Consider the following 23,180-nt stretch of genomic DNA (forward strand, 5'->3'; position numbering starts at 1 on the left):
CTCAGTATAAAGCTCCCAGTTATAACACTCTCTCTCACACCACCCTCAGTATAAAGCTCCCAGTTATAACACTCTCTCACACCCCACCCTCAGTATAAAGCTCCCAGTTATAACACTCTCTCTCACACCACCCTCAGTATAAGGCTCCCAGTTATAACACTCTCTCACATCCCACCCTCAGTATAAGGCTCCCAGTTATAACACTCTCTCACACCCCACCCTCAGTATAAAGCTCCCAGTTATAACACTCTCTCACACCCCACCCTCAGTATAAGGCTCCCAGTTATAACACTCTCTCACACCCCACCCTCAGTATAAAGCTCCCAGTTATAACACTCTCTCACACCCCACCCTCAGTATAAAGCTCACAGTTATAACACTCTCTCTCACACCACCCTCAGTATAAAGCTCCCAGTTATAACACTCTCTCACACACCCACACCCTCAGTATAAAGCTCCCAGTTATAACACTCTCTCACACCCCACCCTCAGTATAAAGTTCCCAGTTATAACACTCTCTCACACCCCACCCTCAGTATAAAGCTCCCAGTTATAACACTCTCTCTCACACCCCACCCTCAGTATAAAGCTCCCAGTTATAACACTCTCTCACACCCCACCCTCAGTATAAGGCTCCCAGTTATAACACTCTCTCACACCCCACCCTCAGTATAAGGCTCCCAGTTATAACACTCTCTCACACCCCACCCTCAGTATAAGACTCCCAGTTATAACACTCTCTCACACCCCACCCTCAGTATAAGGTTCCCAGTTATAGAAACATAGAAAATAGGTGCAGGAGTAGGCCATTCGGCCCTTCGAGCCTGCACCACCATTCAATAAGATCATGGCTGATCATTCACCTCATTACCCCTTTCCTGCTTTCTCTCCACACCCCTTGATCCCTTTAGCCTTAAGGGCCATATCTAACTCCCTCTTGAATATATCCAATGAACTGGCATCAACTGGCATTCAATAAGATCATGGCTGACCTTCGAACCCAACTCCACTTTCCTGCCCAATCACCCCTTGGTTCCTCACTCCCCCACCCTCAGTATAAGTCTCGGTAGAGAATTCCACAGGTTCACAACTCTTTGAGTGAAGAAGTTTCTCCTCATCTCGGTCCTAAATGGCTTACCCCTTCTCCTTAGACTGTGTACCCTGGTTCTGGACTTCCCCAACATCAGGAACATTCTTCCTGCATCTAACCTGTCCAGTCCCGTCAGAACTTTATATGTTTCTATGAGATCCCCTCTCATCCTTCTAAACTCCAGTGAATACAGGCCAAGTCGATCCAGTCTCTACTCATATGTCAGTCCTGCCATCCCGTGAATCAGTCTGGTGAACCTTCGCTGCACTCCCTCAATAGCAAGAATGTCCTTCCTCAGATTAGGAGACCAAAACTGAACATAATATTCCAGGTGAGGCCTCACCAAGGCTCTGTACAACTGCAGTAAGACCTCCCTGCTCCTATACTCAAATCCCCTAGCTATGAAGGTCAACATACCATTTGCCTTCTTCACCGCCTGCTGTACCTGCATGCCAACTTTCAGTGACTGATGAACCATGACACCCAGGTCTTGTTGCAACTCCCCTTTTCCTAATCTGCCGCCATTCAGATAATATTCTGCCTTCGTGTTTTTGCCACCAAAGTGGATAACCTCACATTTATCCACCTTACACTGCATCTGCCATGCATTTGCCCACTCACCTAACCTGTCCAAGTCACCCTGCAGCCTCTTAGCATTCTGCTCACAGCTCACACCTCCACCCAGCTTAGTGTCATCTGCAAACTTGGAGATATTACACTCAATTCCTTCATCTAAATCATAGATGTATATTATAAATAGCTGGGGTCCCAGCACTGAGCCCTGTGGCACCCCACTAGTCACTGCCTGCCATTCTGAAAAGGACCCGTTTATCCCGACTCTCTGCTTCCTGTCTGCCAACCAGTTCTCTATCCACGTCAGTACATTACCCCCAATACCATGTGCTTTAATTTTGCACACCAATCTCTTGTGTGGGACCTTGTCAAAAGCCTTTTGAAAGTCCAAATACACCACATCACCACATCCACTGGTTCTCCCTTGTCCACTCTACTTGTTACATCCTCAAAAAATTCTAGAAGATTTGTCAAACATGATTTCCCTTTCATAAATCCATGCTGACTTGGACCGATCCTGTCACTGCTTTCCAAATGCGCTGCTATTTCATCCTTAATAATTGATTCCAACATTTTTCCCACTACTGATGTCAGGTTAACTGGTCTATAATTACCCATTTTTTCTCTCCCTCCTTTTTAAAAAAGTGGTGTTACATTAGCTACCCTCCAGTCCATAGGAACTGATCCAGAGTCGATAGGCTGTTGGAAAATGATCCACTATTTCTAGGGCCACTTCCTTAAGTAATCTGGGATGTAGACTATCAGGCCCTGGGGATTTATCGGCCTTCAATCCCATCAATTTCCCTAACTTAATTTCCAGCCTAATAAGGATTTCCTTCATTTCCTCCTTCTCTCTAGACCCTCGATTCCCTAGTATTTCCGGAAGATTATTTGTGTCTTCCTTCTTGAAGACAGAACCAAAATATTTGTTCAACTGGTTTGTCATTTCTTTGTTCCCCATTATAAATTCACCTGATTCTGACTGCAAAGGACCTACGTTTGTCTTCACTTCAAAAGCTTCACATATTTATAGAAACTTTTGCAGTCAGTTTTTATGTTCCCAGCAAGCTTCCTCTCATACTCTATTTTCCCCCTCCTAATTAAACCCTTTGTCCTCCTCTGCTGAATTCTAAATTTCTCCCAGTCCTCAGGTTTGCTGCTTTTTCTGGCCAATTTATATGCCTCTTCCTTGGATTTAACACTATCCTCAATTTCCCTTGTTAGCCACGGTTGAGCCACCTTCCCCGTTTTATTTTTAATCCAGACAGCGATTGTTGAAGTTCATCCATGTGATCTTTAAATGTTTGCCATTGCCTATCCACCGTCAACCCTTAAAGTATCACTCGTCAGTCTATTCTAGCCAATTCACGTCTCATACCATCGAAGTTACCTTTCCTTAAGTTCAGGACCCTAGTCTCTGAATTAACTGTGTCACTCTCCATCTTAATAAAGAATTCTACCATATTATGGTCACTCTTCCCCAAGGGGCCTCGCACAACAAGATTGCTAATTAGTCCTTTCTCATTACACAACACCCAGTCTAGGATGGCCAGCCCTCTCGTTGGTTCCTCGACATATTGGTCGAGAAAACCATCCCTAATACACTCCAGGAAATCCTCCTCCACCGTATTGCTACCAGTTTGGTTAGCCCAGTCAATATGTAGATTAAAGTTGCCCATGATAACTGCTGTACCTTTATTGCACGCATCCCTAATTTCTTGTTTGATGCTGTCCCCAACCTCACTACTACCATTTGGTGGTCTGTACACAACTCCCACTAGTGTTTTCTGCCCTTTGGTATTCCGTAGCTCCACCCATACAGATTCCACATCATCCAAGCTAATGTCCTTCCTTGCTATTGCGTTAATTTCCTCTTTAACCAGCAATGCTACCCCACCTCCTTTTCCTTTCTGTCTATCCTTCCTGAATGTTGAATACCCCTGGATGTTGAGTTCCCAGCCTTGATCACCCTGGAGCCATGCCTCCGTGATGCCAATTATATTATATTCGTGAATTGCTATTTGCACAGTTAATTCATCCACCTTATTCCGAATACCCTTCGCATTGATGCACAGAGCCTTCAGGTTTGTCTTTTTAACACACTTTGCCCCTTTAGAATTTTGCTGCAATGTGGCCCTTTTTGATTTTTGCCTTGGGTTTCTCTGCTCTCCACTTTTACTTTTCTTTTTTCTATATTTTGCTTCTGCCCCCATTTTACTTCCCTCTGTCTCCCTGCATAGGTTCCCATCCCCCTGCCATATTAGTTTAACCCCTCCCCAACAGCACTAGCAAACACTCCCCCTAGGACATTGGTTCCGGTCCTGCCCAGGTGCAGACCGTCCGGTTTGTACTGGTCCCACCTCCCCCAGAACTGATTCCAATGTCCCAGGAATTTGAATCCCTCCCTGCTGCACCACTCCTCAAGCCACGTATTCATCTTAGCTATCCTATCATTCCTACTCTGACTAGCACGTGGCACTGGTAGCAATCCTGAGATTACTACCTTTTAATTTACTTTTTAATTTAACTCCTAGCTCCCTAAATTCAGTTTGTAGGACCTCATCCCATTTTTTACCTATATGGTTGGTACCTATATGCACCACGACAACTGGCTGTTCACCCTCCCCCTCCAAAATGTCCTGCACCCACTCCGAGACATCCTTGACCCTTGCACCAGGGAGGCAACATCCCATCCTGGAGTCTCGATTGCGGCTGCAGAAACGCCCATGTATTCCCCTTACAATAGAATCCCCTATCACTATCGCTCTCCCACTCTTTTTCCTGCCCTCCTGTGCAGCAGAGCCACCCACGGTGCCATGAACTTGGCTGCTGCTGCCCTCCCCCGATGAGTTATCCCCCCCAACAGTACCCAAAGCGGTGTATCTGTTTTACAGGGGGATGGCCGCAGGGGACCCCTGCACTACCTTCCTTCCACTGCTCTTCCTGATGGTCACCCATTCCCTATCTGCCAGTGTATCTTTTACCTGCAGTGTGACCAACTCACTAAACGTGCTATTCACGATATCCTCAGCATCGTGGATGCTCCAGAGTGAATCCACCCGCAGCTCCCGTGCCGCAATGCGGTCTGTCAGGAGCTGCAGCAGGATACACTTCCTGCACATGTAGTCGTCAGGGACACTGGAAGCGAGTTCCCACATAGCACAGGAGGAGCATGACACGAGCTCTCCTGCCATGACTTAACCCTTAGATTAACCTAATTTGGCAACAATGATAAAGGTTACCGACTGATAACGAAATAAAAAGAAGAAAAAAAGATTTAATACTCACCAATCCACCAGCCAATCACTTGCCCACTTGGCTGTGACGTCACCTTTCGATTCCTTTCTACTTCTTTGTTTACCTGACTGCCGGTGCTCGAACTCCCGCTCGGGCCTTTTATAGGCCTCTCCGACTCCCAGAATCTCCGCTCCTCCGACTGCCGGTGCTTGAACTCCCGCTCGGGCCTTTCTCACCCCCCACCCTCAGTATAAGGGTCCAAGTTATAACACTCTCTCTCACCCCCCACCCTCAGTATAAGAGTCCCAGTTATAACACTCTCTCTCACCCCCACCCTCAGTATAAGGCTCCCAGTGAGAACACGTTGATAAAGCTCACTTTGTCCAGTTAACGGTATATCTCTTGTCTCCTATGCTTTGTTGCGGCCTGCTGACCGCTGTGTGTGTGTTTGTGTAGGTGCCCCTGAGTGACCAGAGTGCAGTGGAGGGACAGAACATCAGCTTAACTGTCCATGTGCTGGGGGAGCCGAAACCCATCATTTACTGGTGAGTGAGGTCCGCGCCTGTGGTCAGAGATAGTGGTCAGAGATAGTGGTCAGCCAATGGTCAGAGCCTGAGGTCAGAGCCTGTGGTCAGAGATAGTGGTCAGCCAATGGTCAGAGCCTGTGGTCAAGGCCAGTGGTCAGAGCCAGTGGTCAGAGCCTGTGGTCAGATCCAGTCATCAGAGCCAATGGTCAGAGCCTGTGGTCAGAGCCTGTGGTCAAGGCTGGTGGTCAGAGCCAGTGGTCAGAGCCTGTGGTCAGATCCAGTCATCAGAGCCAATGGTCAGAGCCTGTGGTCAGAGCCTGTGGTCAGAGATAGTGGTCAGCCAATGGTCGGAGCCTGTGGTCAAGGCCAGTGGTCAGAGCCAATGGTCAGAGCCTGTGGTCAGATCCAGTCATCAGAGCCAATGGTCAGTGCCTGTGGTCAGAGCCTGGTGGTCAGAGCCTGTAGTCAGATCCAGTCATCAGAGCCAATGGTCAGAGCCTGTGGTCAGAGCCTGTGGTCAGAGATAGTGGTCAGCCAATGGTCAGAGTCAATGGTCAGAGCCTGTGGTCAAGGCCAGTGGTCAGAGCCAATGGTCAGAGCCTGTGGTCAGATCCAGTCATCAGAGCCAATGGTCAGAGCCTGTGGTCAGAGCCTGTGGTCAAGGCTGGTGGTCAGAGCCAGTGGTCAGAGCCTGTGGTCAAGGCCAATGGTCAGAGCCTGTGGTCAGAGCCAATGGTCAGAGCCTGTGGTCAAGGCCAATGGTCAGAGCCTGTGGCCAGAGCCAGTGGTCAGAGCCAATGGTCAAGAGGCAGTGGTCAAGGCCAATGGTCAGAGCCTGTGGTCAAGGCCAGTGGTCAGAGCCTGTGGTCAGAGCCAATGGTCAGAGCCTGTGGTCAAGGCCAGTTTTCAGAGCCAGTGGTCACTAGCAAGGCCCGGCATTTATTGTCCATCCCTAATTGCCCCTTGAGAAGGTGGTGGTGAGCCGCCTTCTTGAACCGCTGCAGTCCGTGTGGTGAAGGTGCTCCCACAGTGCTGTTAGGGAGGGAGTTCCAGGATTGTGACCCAGCGACGATGAAGGAACGGCCGATATATTTCCAAGTCAGGATGGTGTGTGACTGGGAGGGGAAAGTGGAGGTGATGGTGTTCCCATGCGCCTGCTGCCCTTGCCCTTCTAGGTGGTAGAGGTCGAGGGTTTGGGAGGTGCTGCCGAAGAAGCCTTGGCGAGTTGCTGCAGTGCACCTTGTAGATGGTACACACTGCAGCCAGGGGGCGCCGGTGGTGGAGGGAGTGAGTGTTGTAGGTGGTGTGTAGCGTGCTGATCCAGTTATGGAGAGGGTATTCCCATTAGGACCCCAGTTGGGGAAAAGTCCCCTTTTTGGCTCCTTGTTTAAGGTAGAGTCTGCATCTCATCACCTTTAGTGACAGAGTCAGCCCACTGGGACTCTGCTCACCGAGAGAGTTCCCACCGGCATTACTGAAGCAGTCTTGCCACTGAAACCTTGTCACAAGGGACAGTTACCTCCCCAGTCAATACCCCCCGCTACGGAGGGAATTGATTGGTCACTGAGGGGATCTTTTTAAAATATTTTTATTGGGGCATCACTGGCAAAGCCAATTACCCTTGAGTGGTGGCTCGCTGCACCATTTCAGAGGGCAGTTAAGAGTCAACCACATTGCTGTGGGTCTGGAGTCACATATAGGCCAGACCGGGTAAGGACAGCAGATTTCCTTCCCTAAAGGACATTAGTGATCCAGATGGGCTTTTAATGGCAATCCGGTAGTTTCATGGCCAACATTACTGCCACTAGCTTCCAGATTTATTTAATTAGTTGAATTTAAATTCCCCAGCTGCCATGGTAGGATTTGAACTCGGGTTTGCGGGTCATTAGTCCGGGTCTCGGGTTTCCTAGTCCAATAATATAACCACTATGCTACCCTTCCCATTGTATATCAGTGCCGAGGGAGTGCTGCACTGTCAGTTATGTCAGTCAAACTCCAGGCCCTGCCTGATCCCACGGCACTATTTTGAAAAAGAGCAGGGGAGTTCTTCCCAGTGTCCCGGCCAATATTAATCACTCAACCAATAAAACACAGGTTATTATGTGTTTGTGGGAGCTTTCTGTGTGCAAATTGGCGACCGTTCCCGTGATATATTCCTTACGGTATCACAAACACACTACATACAAGATGGCTCTGCAGGGATTTGTCATCATGTGACTTGTCACCTGACCCTTTTGTTACATTTGTAGCAGCAGTTGCATTTCCGCAGTTGCATTACCACAGTAAACCACTAGGTGAAGCAGCAGCATTACCGCGGTTGCATTACCACAGTAAACCACTAGGTGGAACGGTTGCATCACCGCAGTTGCTCACTAGGTGGAGAAGTTGCATTACCGTAGTTGCATTACCGCAGTTGCCCACTAGGTGGAGCAGTTGCATTACCGCAGTTGCCCACTAGGTGGAGAAGTTGCATTACCGCAGTTGCATTACCACAGTTGCCCACTAGGTGGAGAAGTTGCATTACCGCAGTTGCATTACCGCAGTTGCCCACTAGGTGGAGCAGTTGCATTACCGCAGTTGCATTACCGCAGTTGCCCACTAGGTGGAGAAGTTGCATTACTGTAGTTGCATTACCGCAGTTGCGTTACCGCAGTTGCCCACTAGGTGGAGCAGTTGCATTACCGCAGTTGCCCACTAGATGGAGCAGTTGCATTACCACAGTTGCCCACTAGGTGGAGAAGTTGCATTACCGCAGTTGCATTACCGCAGTTGCCCACTAGGTGGAGCAGTTGCATTACCGCAGTTGCATTACCGCAGTTGCCCACTAGGTGGAGAAGTTGCATTACTGTAGTTGCATTACCGCAGTTGCGTTACCGCAGTTGCCCACTAGATGGAGCAGTTGCATTACCACAGTTGCCCACTAGGTGGAGAAGTTGCATTACCGCAGTTGCATTACCGCAGTTGCCCACTAGGTGGAGCAGTTGCATTACCGCAGTTGCATTACCGCAGTTGCCCACTAGGTGGAGAAGTTGCATTACTGTAGTTGCATTACCGTAGTTGCATTACCGCAGTTGCGTTACCACAGTTGCCCACTAGGTGGAGCAGTGGCCCACTAGGTGGCGCTATATTACACTTCCCCGATGGGAATACCATGGAGCGGAGGGAGGAGCGGAGGGAGGCGCGGACCCCATCCTTGCAGTGAAACTCTTTATCTTTCCCCGGCAGGCTGAGGAACCGTGAGCCGGTGCGGAGTGACAGCCGGCACTATGTGCTGGAGGGGGAGAATGGGCGCTTCCACCTGAATATCGTCGCCGTGCAGCGGTCAGACTCCGGGATGTACTCCTGCAAGGCCATCAATGAGTACGGCACCAAGCACTGCGACGGCAAGCTGGAGGTCAAAGGTGAGTGCAAGGCTTCACGCCCCCCCACCCCCCCGGGGTTTCTCCTATTGGCTGAGCGGTGACGTAGACCGATGGGCTTTGTGCGTCGCTGTGTAATCTTTACCATAGTCGGGCCCTCGACTGCACCAGCTATGGGACTTAATTTGCAGAATCATCTTTCCAATTAAGGGCGGGTGATTGAGAGCGTGCAGTTGATGTTGTGTATATAGACTTGGAAATCACATTTGATAAAGTGCCACACCATTGATGGGACAATGGCCACATAGATAAGGGGCCGCCCATTTAAAACTGAGACGAGGAGGAATTTCTTCTCTCAGAGGTTTGTAAATCTGTGAAATTCTCTGCCCCAGAGAGCTGTGGAGGCTGGGTCATTGAATATATTTAAGACAGAAATTGGCAGTTTCTTAACCAATACCTCAGAGGCAGTCCCTCGTATCGAGGATGACTTGCTCCCACGCCAAAAAGGGATGAGTTCCCAGGTGTTTCAATGAAGGACCTAATATTCCAGATCCCGAACTACATCCTGAAGGGTGGAAGGTGCCTGTGGGTGGATTGTTTAACGTGGGGTGACCGTTGCACACCAGCCACCACACGGGGCTTGACAGAGCGAGGTCTGGGTCCAGTGGCAAGGGTTAACCAGGACGACTGGAGACCAGCTCTGCTGCACAGACCCAGTGCGTACACATATCGCACAGTGTGGGCTGGGCCCGTGCTGCCCCTGGGCCCTCGCCTCTCCTGGGCTCCGATCACGTCCCTCTACAATCTCTCGCCGCTCCTTCGCCCCGACCTCGCCGCTCCTGCTGTACCTGCCCACGCTCCAATCACCAACCTGGATCTTGATGACATCACTCTTCGCTGCCGTCGCCCTCCTGCACCAGCTCGCGCTGTACCTTGTCGCGGCATGCCCCCACACTGCTCCCTGGAGTAGTACGCCCCACACTGCTCCCTGGAGTAGTACGCCCCACACTGCTCCCTGGAGTAATACGCCCCACACTGCTCCCTGGAGTAGTACGCCCCACACTGCTCCCTGGAGTAGCACGCCCCACACTGCTCCCTGGAGTAGTACGCCCCCACACTGCTCCCTGGAGTAGTACGCCCCCACACTGCTCCCTGGAGTAGTACGCCCCACACTGCTCCCTGGAGTAGTACGCCCCCACACTGCTCCCTGGAGTAGTACGCCCCACACTGCTCCCTGGAGTAGTACGCCCCCACACTGCTCCCTGGAGTAGTACGCCCCCACACTGCTCCCTGGAGTAGTACGCCCCCACACTGCTCCCTGGAGTAGTACACCCCACACTGCTCCCTGGAGTAGTACACCACACTGCTCCCTGGAGTAGTACGCCCCCACACTGCTCCCTGGAGTAGTACGCCCCCACGCTGCTCCCTGGAGTAGTACGCCCCCACGCTGCTCCCTGGAGTAGTACGCCCCCACGCTGCTCCCTGGAGTAGTACGCCCCACACTGCTCCCTGGAGTAGTACGCCCCACATTGCTCCCTGGAGTAGTACGCCGCAAACTGCTCCCTGGAGTAGTACACTACACTGCTCCCTGGAGTAGTACGCCCCACACTGCTCCCTGGAGTAGTACGCCCCCACACTGCTCCCTGGAGTAGTACGCCCCACGCTGCTCCCTGGAGTAGTACGCCCCACGCTGCTCCCTGGAGTAGTACACCCCACACTGCTCCCTGGAGTAGTACACCCCACACTGCTCCCTGGAGTAGTACGCCCCCACACTGCTCCCTGGAGTAGTACGCCCCACACTGCACCCTGGAGTAGTACGCCCCACACTGCTCCCTGGAGTAGTACACCCCACGCTGCTCCCTGGAGTAGTACGCCCCACACTGCTCCCTGGAGTAGTACGCCCCACACTGCTCCCTGGAATAGTACACCCCACACTGCTCCCTGGAATAGTACACCTTCACGCTGCTCCCTGGAGTAGTACACTCCACACTGCTCCCTGGAATAGTACACCCCACACTGCTCCCTGGAGTAGTACACCCCCACACTGCTCCCTGGAATAGTACACCCCACACTGCTCCCTGGAATAGTACACCCCACACTGCTCCCTGGAGTAGTACACCCGACACTGCTCCCTGGAATAGTACGCCTCCCCACACTGCTCCCTGGAGTAGTACGCCCCACACTGCTCCCTGGAGTAGTACGCCCCCACACTGCTCCCTGGAGTAGTACGCCCCCACGCTGCTCCCTGGAGTAGTACGCCCCCACGCTGCTCCCTGGAGTAGTACGCCCCACACTGCTCCCTGGAGTAGTACGCCCCACATTGCTCCCTGGAGTAGTACGCCGCAAACTGCTCCCTGGAGTAGTACACTACACTGCTCCCTGGAGTAGTACGCCCCACACTGCTCCCTGGAGTAGTACGCCCCCACACTGCTCCCTGGAGTAGTACGCCCCACGCTGCTCCCTGGAGTAGTACGCCCCACGCTACTCCCTGGAGTAGTACACCCCCACACTGCTCCCTGGAGTAGTACACCACACACTGCTCCCTGGAGTAGTACACCCCACACTGCTCCCTGGAGTAGTACACCCCACACTGCTCCCTGGAGTAGTACACCCCACACTGCTCCCTGGAGTAGTACACCCCACACTGCTCCCTGGAGTAGTACACCCCACACTGCTCCCTGGAGTAGTACGCCCCCACACTGCTCCCTGGAGTAGTACGCCCCACACTGCTCCCTGGAGTAGTACGCCCCACACTGCTCCCTGGAGTAGTACGCCCCACGCTGCTCCCTGGAGTAGTACACCCCACACTGCTCCCTGGAGTAGTACGCCCCACACTGCTCCCTGGAGTAGTACGCCCCACACTGCTCCCTGGAATAGTACACCCCACACTGCTCCCTGGAATAGTACACCTTCACGCTGCTCCCTGGAGTAGTACACTCCACACTGCTCCCTGGAATAGTACGCCCCACACTGCTCCCTGGAGTAGTACACCCCCACACTGCTCCCTGGAATAGTACACCCCACACTGCTCCCTGGAATAGTACACCCCACACTGCTCCCTGGAGTAGTACACCCGACACTGCTCCCTGGAATAGTACGCCTCCCCACACTGCTCCCTGGAGTAGTACGCCCCACACTGCTCCCTGGAGTAGTACACCCCACACTGCTCCCTGGAGTAGTACACCCCCACACTGCTCCCTGGAATAGTACACTACACTGCTCCCTGGAATAGTACGCCTCCCCACACTGCTCCCTGGAGTAGTACACTACACTGCTCCCTGGAATAGTACGCCTCCCCACACTGCTCCCTGGAGTAGTACACCCCCACACTGCTCCCTGGAGTAGTACACCCCACACTGCTCCCTGGAGTAGTACACCCCACACTGCTCCCTGGAATAGTACGCCTCCCCACACTGCTCCCTGGAGTAGTACACCCCCACACTGCTCCCTGGAGTAGTACGCCCCCACGCTGCTCCCTGGAGTAGTACGCCCCACACTGCTCCCTGGAGTAGTACGCCCCACACTGCACCTTGGAGTAGTACGCCCCACACTGCTCCCTGGAGTAGTACGCCCCACACTGCTCCCTGGAGTAGTACACCCCCACACTGCTCCCTGGAGTAGTACGCCCCACACTGCTCCCTGGAGTTGTACATCTCCACACTGCTCCCTGGAGTAGTACACCCCCACACTGCTCCCTGGAGTAGTACGCCCCACACTGCTCCCTGGAGTAGTACGCCCCCACACTGCTCCCTGGAGTAGTACACCCCACACTGCTCCCTGGAGTAGTACACCCCACACTGCTCCCTGGAGTAGTACGCCCCACACTGCTCCCTGGAGTAGTACACCCCACACTGCTCCCTGGAGTAGTACACCCCACACTGCTCCCTGGAGTAGTACGCCCCACACTGCTCCCTGGAGTAGTACACCCCCACACTGCTCCCTGGAGTAGTACACCCCACACTGCTCCCTGGAGTAATACGCCCCACACTGCTCCCTGGAGTAGTACATCTCCACACTGCTCCCTGGAGTAGTACACCCCACACTGCTCCCTGGAGTAGTACACCACACTGCTCCCTGGAGTAGTACACCACACTGCTCCCTGGAGTAGTACACCCCCACACTGCTCCCTGGAGTAGTACACCCCCACACTGCTCCCTGGAGTAGTACACCCCACACTGCTCCCTGGAGTAGTACACCACACTGCTCCCTGGAGTAGTACACCACACTGCTCCCTGGAGTAGTACGCCCCCACACTGCTCCCTGGAGTAGTACACCCCCACACTGCTCCCTGGAGTAGTACACCTTTACGCTGCTCCCTGGAGTAGTACGCCCCACACTGCTCCCTGGAGTAGTACACCACACTGCTCCCTGGAGTAGTACACCACACTGCTCCCTGGAGTAGTACACCTTCACGCTGCTCCCTGGAGTAGTACGCCCCACACTGCTCCCTGGAGTAGTACACCACACTGCTCCCTGGAGTTGTACACCCCACACTGCTCCCTGGAGTAGTACATCTCCACACTGCTCCCTGGAGTAGTACGCCCCACACTGCTCCCTGGAGTAGTACACCCCACACTGCTCCCTGGAGTAGTACATCTCCACACTGCTCCCTGGAGTAGTACACCCCCACCCTGCTCCTTGGAGTAGTACACCCCACACTGCTCCCTGGAGTAGTACACCCCCACACTGCTCCCTGGAGTAGTACACCCCCACACTGTTCCCTGGAGTCGTACACCCCACACTGCTCCCTGGAGTAGTACACCCCACACTGCTCCCTGGAGTAGTACACCCCACACTGCTCCCTGGAGTAGTACACCCCACACTTCTCCCTGGAGTAGTACACCCCACACTGCTCCCTGGAGTAGTACACCCCCACACTGCTCCCTGGAGTAGTACACCCCACACTGCTCCCTGGAGTAGTACGCCCCACACTGCTCCCTGGAGTAGTACACCCCCACACTGCTCCCTGGAGTAGTACACCACACACTGCTCCCTGGAGTAGTACGCCCCACACTGCTCCCTGGAGTAGTACACCCCCACACTGCTCCCTGGAGTAGTACACCCCACACTGCTCCCTGGAGTAGTACGCCCCACACTGCTCCCTGGAGTAGTACACCCCCACACTGCTCCCTGGAGTAGTACACCACACACTGCTCCCTGGAGTAGTACACCACACACTGCTCCCTGGAGTAGTACACCACACACTGCTCCCTGGAGTAGTACACCACACACTGCTCCCTGGAGTAGTACACCACACACTGCTCCCTGGAGTAGTACACCACACACTGCTCCCTGGAGTAGTACGCCCCACACTGCTCCCTGGAGTAGTACACCCCCACACTGCTCCCTGGAGTAGTACACCTCCATGCTGCTCCCGGGGACGCTCACCTCTGCGGAGGTGATAAAGTGCCAGACCATTGAAGGGACAGTGGCCACGTGGATGGGACATTGGATGAGGGGCAGAGAGTAGTGGTGAACGGTTGTTTGTCAGACTGCAGGGAGTTATACAGTGGTGTTTCCCAGGGATCGGTATTAGTACCACAAAAGGCGAGCAGCGGCCTGGGAGCAGTGTGGTGGCGTACCATGACACGGTACAGCACGAGCTGGTGCAGGAGGGCGACGGCAGTGAAGAGTGACGTCACCAAGGTCCAGGTTGGTGATTGGAGCGTGGGCAGGTACAGCAGGAGCGGCGAGGTCGGGGCGAAGGAGCGGCGAGAGATTGTAGAGGGACGTGATCGGAGCCCAGGAGAGGCGAGGGCCCAGGGGCAGCACGGGCCCAGCCCACACTGCGATATGTAGGCGCACTGGGTCCGTGCAGCAGAGCTGGTCTCCAGTCGTCCTGGTTAACCCTTGCCACTGGACCAAGACCTCGCTCTGTCAAGCCCCGTGTGGTGGCTGGTGTGCAACGGTCACCCCACGTTAAAACAATCCACCCACAGGGATCTTCCACCCTTCAGGATGTAGTTCGGGATCCGGAATATCAGGTACTTCATTGAAACACCCGTGAACTCATCCCTTTTCAGCGTGGAAGCAAGTTATCCTCGCTTCGAGGGACCGCCTATGATGATGATGATATTAGGACCACTGCTGTGTTTGATATATATTAATGACCTGGGTTTGGGCATGATTTCAAAGTTTGCAGATGACACCACACTCGGAACTGTAGTAAACGTGAGGAACATAGTAACAGAATTCAGGAGGACAGACAGACCGGTGAAATCGGCGGACACGTGGCAGATGGAATTTAATTTGAAGAAATGTGAAGTGATGCATTTTACTATGCTGCATGAGGAGAGGAAATATAAAGGGTACAGTTTTAAAGGGGGTGCAGGAACAGAGAGACCTGGGGGTATGGCTACATAAAGGGACTGAGTGTAATGTAGCCAAGTTTGCTGATGATACCAAAGATGGGAGGAAAAGCAATGTGTGAGGAGGACACAAAGAATCTGCAAAGGGACATAGACAGGCTAAGTGAGTGGGCAAAAATTTGGCAGATGGAGTATAATGTTGGAAAGTCTGAGGTCATCTACTATGGCAGAAAAAATAGAAAAGCAAATTACAACTTAAATGGAGAAAGATTGCAAAGTGCCGCAGTACAGCGGGACCTGGGGAACTTGTGCATGAAACACAAAAGGATAGTATGCAGGTACAGCAAGTGATCAGGAAGGCCAATGGAATCTTGGCCTTTATTGCAAAGGGGATGGAGTATAAAAGCAGGGAAGTCTTGCTACAGTTATACAGGGTATTGGTGAGGCCACACCTGGAATACTGCGTGCAGGTTTGGTTTCCATATTTAAGGAAGGATATACTTGCTTTGGAGGCAGTTCAGAGAAGTGGAGCTGAGTCAATGATCGGATCAGCCATGATCCTATTAAATGGCGGAGCAGGCTCGAGGGGCCGTATGGCCGACTCCTGCTCCGATTTCGTATGTTCTTATGTTTAGCAGGACAAATTGAGAAAGTTGTTCTCAAGCATAGAATACAAAAGCAAGGAAGTCATGCTAAACTTTTATAACTGGTTAGGCCCCAACTGGAGTATTGTGTCCAATTCTGGGCACCGAACTTTAGGAAGGATGTGAAGGTCTTGGAGAGGGTGCAGAAGGGATTTACAGGAATGGTTCCAGGACTTCCGTTATGGGGAGTCTGGAGAAGCTGGGGTTGTTCTCCTCAGAGCAGAGAAGGTTAAGGGGAGATTTGATCGAGGTGTTCAAAATCATGAGGGATTATGATGGAGTAAGTCAGGAGAAACGATTTCTTGTGGCAGGAGAGTCGGTAAGCAGAGGACACAGATTTAGGGTAATTGTCAAAAGAGTCAGAGGGGAGAGATGAGGAGAATGTTTTTACGCAGCGAGTTGTTGTGATCGGGAACGCGCTGCCTGAAAGGGCGGTGGGAGCAGATTCAATAGTCACTTTCAAACCGGGAATTGGACATAGTCCGATAGGCCGCAATGTGAACACTCCTTCCATGGCCCTGATCATCTTTCTCCCAGCCAATAGGGTGTAATGTATTTGCTTCATGGGTTCTTTGCGTTAAAATTCATAGCAACACATTGCTATTAAGAACTAGTTGGTTTATTAACAAAGGTTTAACAATCACACTGCACAGTGAAGATTGGCTAAGCCACTCCCATTTCGGCCCATCGTGTCCGCGCCGGCCGACAAAGAGCTGCACGGCCCTCGGTCAGCAGCCCTGAAGGTTACATATAAACCTATGAACAATGAACAATGGCGGAAAGGCAAAGAGCACCCAGCCCAACCAGTCCGCCCCACACAACTGCGACACCCCTTATACTGAAACATTCTACACTCCACCCCAACCGGAGCCATGGGATCTCTTGGGAAAGGCAAAAAACAGATAAAAACTCAGGCCAATTGAGGAAAGAATCTGGGAAAATTCCTCTCCAACCCATCCAGGCGATTGACACTAGTCCAGGAGATCACCCTGGCCGTATTCGATTCCCTGCAGTCCTTACCATCGTATGAAAATGAGTGATTGAATTTCATTTTTCTATGTTTTAAAAGTGTTATGCTGGTAAATGTAAGCTATACGCCTGCTTTTACCAGGCGCAAGAGTTTGAAGGAGATTCGCTGGGCAAATAGCCCAATACCTTCCCCGCGGATGTCCATCTCCCGGGGATGCGTAGAATCTCTCTAAAGACATTTCCACAGATCGGAAAAGGCAGTTCTCAGCGCATGCCCATCGCGGGTCAAGAACCGGAATTAGCGAGGCCTCGCCGGGTGCGTGCACACATCGTACACGCCGGGAAAGGCCGCGATTAACGTCTCATTCAGTGCACCGTCCATGTGAACTCGTGGCTACACGGTCAACACCAACCCAAAGGGTGACTGTGATCGAAACGCTCTACTTGTCCACTAGTGGAGGAAGAGCATAGAAACATAGAAAATAGGTGCAGGAGCAGGCCATTCGGCCCTTCAATAAGATCATGGCTGATCATTCACCTCAGTACCCCTTTCCTGCTTTCTCTCCATACCCCTTGATCCCTTTAGCCGTAAGGGCCATATCTAACTCCCTCTTCAATATATCCAATGAACTGGCATCAACAGCTCTCTGCGGCAGGGAATTTCACAGGTTAACAACTCTCTTAAGTGAAGAAGTTTCTCCTCATCTCAGTCCTAAATGGTCTCCCCCTTACCCTAAGACAGGATTATCCTGGGAATCAGTCTGGTGAACCTTCGCTGCACTCCCTCAATAGCAAGAGCATCCTTCCTCAGATTAGGAGACCAAAACTGAATACAATATTCCAGGTGAGGCCTCACCAAGGCCCTGTACAACTGCAGTAAGACCTCCCTGCTCCTATACTCAAATCCTTTCGCTATGAAGGCCAACATGCCATTTGCCTTCTTCACCGCCTGCTGTACCTGCATGCCAACTTTCAATGACTAATGAACCGTGACACCCAGGTCTTGTTGCACCTCCCCTTTTCCTAATCTGCCGCCATTCAGATAATATTCTGCCTTCGTGTTTTTGTCCCCAAAGTGGATATGGGGACAGTGCAGGAAAGTGGAGTTGAGGTCGAAGATCAGCCATGATCTCATTGAATGGTGGAGCAGGCTCGAGGGGCCGAACGGCCTACTCCTGCTCCTAATTCTTATGTTCATATGTTCAAAGTCGTCCTCTTCATTTCTGTAGGTTTAAAGCTCCTTTTTTACGATGAAGTGGGGTAATTTATTACCCTCTCTCCACTGGACCCCGATACAGAGCCGTGTTCAATAGGAGGTCAGAGTGGGTCGTTGCATATGGACTCTGGGGATAAATTACAAGAAGAGGTTAGACAAATTAGGGTTGTGTTCCCTGGAATTAAGAAAGTTAAAGTATGATTGATCCAAGTTTGCAGGATATTAAAGGGGAACTAAGAGGCTAGGTAGAGAGAGACTATGTCCGCTGGTTGGGGAGTCTGGGACTAGGGGCATAGTCTCAAAATTAGAGCCAGACCTTTCAGGCGTGAAATTAACAAACACTTCTACACACACAGACCGGGAGAAGTTTGGAACTCATTTCCGCAAGCGGCAATCGATTCTGGGTCAATTCATTTTAAAGCTGAGATTGATAGCTTTCTGTTAACCAAAGGTTTTAAGGGACATGGGCCAAAGGTAGGTATATGGAGTTGGGTCACAGATCACCCATGATCTCATTGAATGGCAGAGCAGGTTCGAGGGGCTGAATGGCCGACTCCTGTTCCTATGTTGCTGGAGGACACTCTGTCCAACCTTCATAATTTTTCCGCTCATTACAATTGATAACGAATCAATTAACATGATCAAAAATCAGACTCACTGACTCTGCCCCTCACCCCAACCCCCAAGCTGTCTGACCTCCCCTATCCACAACAACCTTTTACATTTATAAAGCACCTTTCACGTTGAAAAACGTACCAATGTGTTCTATCGAGTGTTATCGGACATAATCTGGGCACCGAGCCACTTAGGAAATATTAGGACAGATAACCAAAAGCTTGGTCAAAGAGGTAGATTTTAAGGCACGTCTTAAAGGAGGAGAGAGAGGGAAGTTTAGGGAGGGAGTTCCAGAGCTTGGGGTCCAGGCAGCTGAAGGCACGGCCACCGATGGTGGAGCGATTAAAATCGGGGATGATCAAGAATTGGAATTGTGGGGCTGGAGGAGATTACAGAGGTAGGGAGGGGCGAGGCCTTGGAGGGATTTGAAAATAAGGATGAGAATTGTAAAATCAATGTGTTACCGGACCGGAAGCCAATGTAGGTCAGCGAGCACAGAGGGTGATGGGTGAGTGGGACTTGGTACGTGTTAGAACACGGGGCAGCGAGCACAGGGGGTGATGGGTGAGTGGGACTCGGTGCGAGTTAGGACACGGGGCAGCGAGCACAGGGGGTGATGGGTGAGTGGGACTTGGTGCGAGTTAGGACACGGGCAGCGAGCACAGAGGGTGATGGGTGAGTGGGACTTGGTGCGAGTTAGGATACGAGCAGCGAGCACAGAGGATGATGGGTGAGTGGGACTTGGTGCGAGTTAGGACATGGGCAGCGAGCACAGAGGGTGATGGGTGAGTGGGACTTGGTGCGAGTTAGGACACGGGGCAGTGAGCACAGAGGGTGATGGGTGAGTGGGACTTTGTGCGAGTTAGGACACGGGCAGCGAGCACAGGGGGTGATGGGTGAGCGGGACTTGGTGCGAGTTAGGACACGGGGCAGTGAGCACAGAGGGTGATGGGTGAGTGGGACTTGGTGCGAGTTAGGACACGGGCAGCGAGCACAGGGGGTGATGGGTGAGCGGGACTTGGTGCGAGTTAGGACACGGGGCAGTGAGCACAGGGGTGATGGGTGAGTGGGACTTGGTGCGAGTTAGGACACGGGCAGCGAGCACAGGGGGTGATGGGTGAGCGGGACTTGGTGCGAGTTAGGACACGGGGCAGTGAGCACAGGGGTGATGGGTGAATGGGACTTGGTGCGAGTTAGGACACGGGGCAGTGAGCACAGAGGGTGATGGGTGAGTGGGACTTGGTGCGAGTTAGGACACGGGGCAGTGAGCACAGGGGGTGATGGGTGAGTGGGACTGGGTGTGAGTTAGGACACGGGGCAGTGAGCACAGGGGGTGATGGGTGAGCGGGACTCGGTGTGAGTTAGGACACGGGGCAGTGAGCACAGGGGGTGATGGGTGAGCGGGACTCGGTGCGAGTTAGGACACGGGGCAGTGAGCACAGGGGGTGATGGGTGAGCGGGACTCGGTGCGAGTTAGGACACGGGGCAGCGAGCACAGGGGGTGATGGGTGAGTGGGACTTGGTGCGAGTTAGGACACGGGGCAGTGAGCACAGGGGGTGATGGGTGAGTGGGACTCGGTGCGAGTTAGGACACGGGGCAGTGAGCACAGGGGGTGATGGGTGAGTGGGACTGGGTGTGAGTTAGGACACGGGGCAGTGAGCACAGGGGGTGATGGGTGAGTGGGACTGGGTGTGAGTTAGGACACGGGGCAGTGAGCACAGGGGGTGATGGGTGAGTGGGACTGGGTGTGAGTTAGGACATGGGGCAGTGAGCACAGGGGGTGATGGGTGAGCGGGACTCGGTGCGAGTTAGGACACGGGGCAGTGAGCACAGAGGGAGATGGGTGAGTGGGACTTGGTGCGAGTTAGGACACGGGGCAGCCAAGCTTTGGCCGACCTCAAGTTTATGGGGGGGGGGGGGCGGTGGAAGGTGAGAGGTCAGCCAGGAGAGCGTTGGAATATCGTCGCACGCTTGTAAGGTTTAGCCGAGTCTTGCAGCTTTTATTGAGAGTTGGTTATAGAGCAGTTAGTTCACTGACTGCTCCGAGGAGCTGGGATAATACCCATCATGATTCAGCTGCAGCTGGATGTGTTACTGAAACGTGCCTCTATCCATGTTAATTCAGAAACCTCACACTGTCGGGCTTTAGTGAGTCCTCAGCCAGAATTATCTGCTAAACATAGAAAAGATGTTTCCACTTGTGAGGGGAAAAGAAAGTCTTGCATTTATATAGCACCTTTCACGACCACTTGATGTCCCGAAGCACTTTACAGCCAACGAAGTACTTTTGGAGTGCAGTTACTGTTGTAATGTAGGAAACGCGGCAGCAAGCTCCCACAAACAGCAATGTGATAATGACCAGATAATCTGTTTTGTTATATTGATTGAAGGATAAATATTTACCCCAGGACACCGGGGGTAACTGCCCTGCTCTTCTTCAAAATAGCGGGCGTGGGATCGTTGATGTCCACCTGAGAGAGCATACGGGACCTTGGTTTAACATCTCATCCGAAAGACGGCCCCTCCGACAGTGTGGCACTCCCTCAGCACTGCACTGGGAGTGTCAGCCTGGATTTATGGGCTCAAGTTCCTGGAGTGGGGCTTGAACCCACAGACTCAGAGGCGAGAGTGCTGCCCCCTGAGCCACAGCTGATACTGCAAGACCAACAGCAGGCCGGGGCCATTGGAGGGAGCAGCGTGCTGTGACATACCACTGCAGGGAGCAGTGTGTGCTGTGACATACCACTGCAGGGAGCAGCGTGCGGTGACATACCACTGCAGGGAGCAGTGTGTGCTGTGACATACCACTGCAGGGAGCAGTGTGTGCTGTGACATACCACTGCAGGGAGCAGTGTGTGCTGTGACATACCACTGCAGGGAGCAGCGTGCGGTGACATACCACTGCAGGGGGCAGCGCGTGCTGTGACATACCACTGCAGGGAGCAGCGTGCTGTGACATACCACTGCAGGGAGCAGCGCGTGCTGTAACATACCACTGCAGGGAGCAGTGTGTGCTGTGACATACCACTGCAGGGAGCAGTGTGTGCTGTGACATACCACTGCAGGGAGCAGTGTGTGCTGTGACATACCACTGCAGGGAGCAGCGTGCGGTGACATACCACTGCAGGGAGCAGTGTGTGCTGTGACATACCACTGCAGGGAGCAGTGTGTGCTGTGACATACCACTGCAGGGGGCAGCGCGTGCTGTAACATACCACTGCAGGGAGCAGTGTGTGCTGTGACATACCACTGCAGGGAGCAGTGTGTGCTGTGACATACCACTGCAGGGAGCAGCGTGCTGTAACATACCACTGCAGGGAGCAGTGTGTGCTGTAACATACCACTGCAGGGAGCAGTGTGTGCTGTGACATACCACTGCAGGGAGCAGTGTGTGCTGTAACATACCACTGCAGGGAGCAGTGTGTGCTGTGACATACCACTGCAGGGAGCAGTGTGTGCTGTGACATACCACTGCAGGGAGCAGTGTGTGCTGTGACATACCACTGCAGGGAGCAGTGTGTGCTGTGACATACCACTGCAGGGAGCAGTGTGTGCTGTGACATACCACTGCAGGGAGCAGCGTGCTGTAACATACCACTGCAGGGAGCAGTGTGTGCTGTAACATACCACTGCAGGGAGCAGCGTGCTGTGACATACCACTGCAGGGAGCAGTGTGTGCTGTGACATACCACTGCAGGGAGCAGTGTGTGCGGTGACATATCACTGCAGGGAGCAGTGTGTGCTGTAACATACCATTGCAGGGAGCAGTGTGCGGTGACATACCACTGCAGGGGGCAGGGTGCGGTGACATATCACTGCAGGGGGCAGTGTGTGCTGTAACATATCACTGCAGGGAGCAGCGTGTGCTGTAACATACCACTGCAGGGAGCAGTGCGTGCGGTGACATACCACTGCAGGGAGCAGCGTGCGGTGACATACCACTGCAGGGAGCAGTGTGTGCTGTAACATACCACTGCAGGGGGCAGTGTGTGCGGTGACATACCACTGCAGGGAGCAGTGTGTGCTGTAACATACCACTGCAGGGAGCAGTGCGTGCGGTGACATACCACTGCAGGGAGCAGCGTGCGGTGACATACCACTGCAGGGAGCAGTGTGTGCTGTAACATACCACTGCAGGGAGCAGTGTGTGCTGTAACATACCACTGCAGGGGGCAGCGTGAGCTGCTGCAGGAGAACGACGGCTACGAAGCCAGGTCGCTGATTGCAGTGCGGACAGGCCCAGCAGGAGGGGCCAAGAGCGGCAAGAGTTCGGAATGGGGTGTGATCGGGGCCCAGGAGAGACGTGAATCTGGGGCCCAGAAGAGGCGAGGGCCCAGGGGCAGCACGGACCCAGCCCACACTGCGATATGTGAGCGCACTAGGTCCGTGCAGCAGAGCAGGTCTCCAGTCGTCCTGGTTAACCCTTGCCACTGGTCCAAGACCTCGTTCTGTCAAGCCCCGTGTGGTGGCTGGTGTGCAACGGTCACCCCACGTTAAAACAATCCACCCACAGGCATCTTCCACCCTTCAGGATGTAGTTCGGGATCTGGAATATTAGGTCCTTCATTGAAACACCTGTGAACTCATCCCTTTTTGGCGTGGAAGCAAGTTATCCTCGCTTCGAGGGACCGCCTAGGATGA

General features: G+C 52.9%; 1 protein-coding gene across 1 annotated transcript in view; it reads left to right on the plus strand.

Moving 5' to 3' along the window:
• The window catches only part of LOC139260440 (striated muscle-specific serine/threonine-protein kinase-like), a 458,414-nt gene that overhangs the window by 195,992 nt on the left and 239,242 nt on the right, over window positions 1–23,180 (plus strand). The window contains exons 8-9 of the mRNA XM_070877003.1: window positions 5,357–5,445; window positions 8,653–8,828. Coding sequence (XP_070733104.1) covers window positions 5,357–5,445; window positions 8,653–8,828 — 265 coding nt within the window. The remainder of the gene's footprint in view (window positions 1–5,356; window positions 5,446–8,652; window positions 8,829–23,180) is intronic.

This window comes from Pristiophorus japonicus, chromosome 3 (assembly GCF_044704955.1).
Source record: "Pristiophorus japonicus isolate sPriJap1 chromosome 3, sPriJap1.hap1, whole genome shotgun sequence".
Classification (NCBI taxonomy): Eukaryota; Metazoa; Chordata; class Chondrichthyes; family Pristiophoridae; genus Pristiophorus; species Pristiophorus japonicus.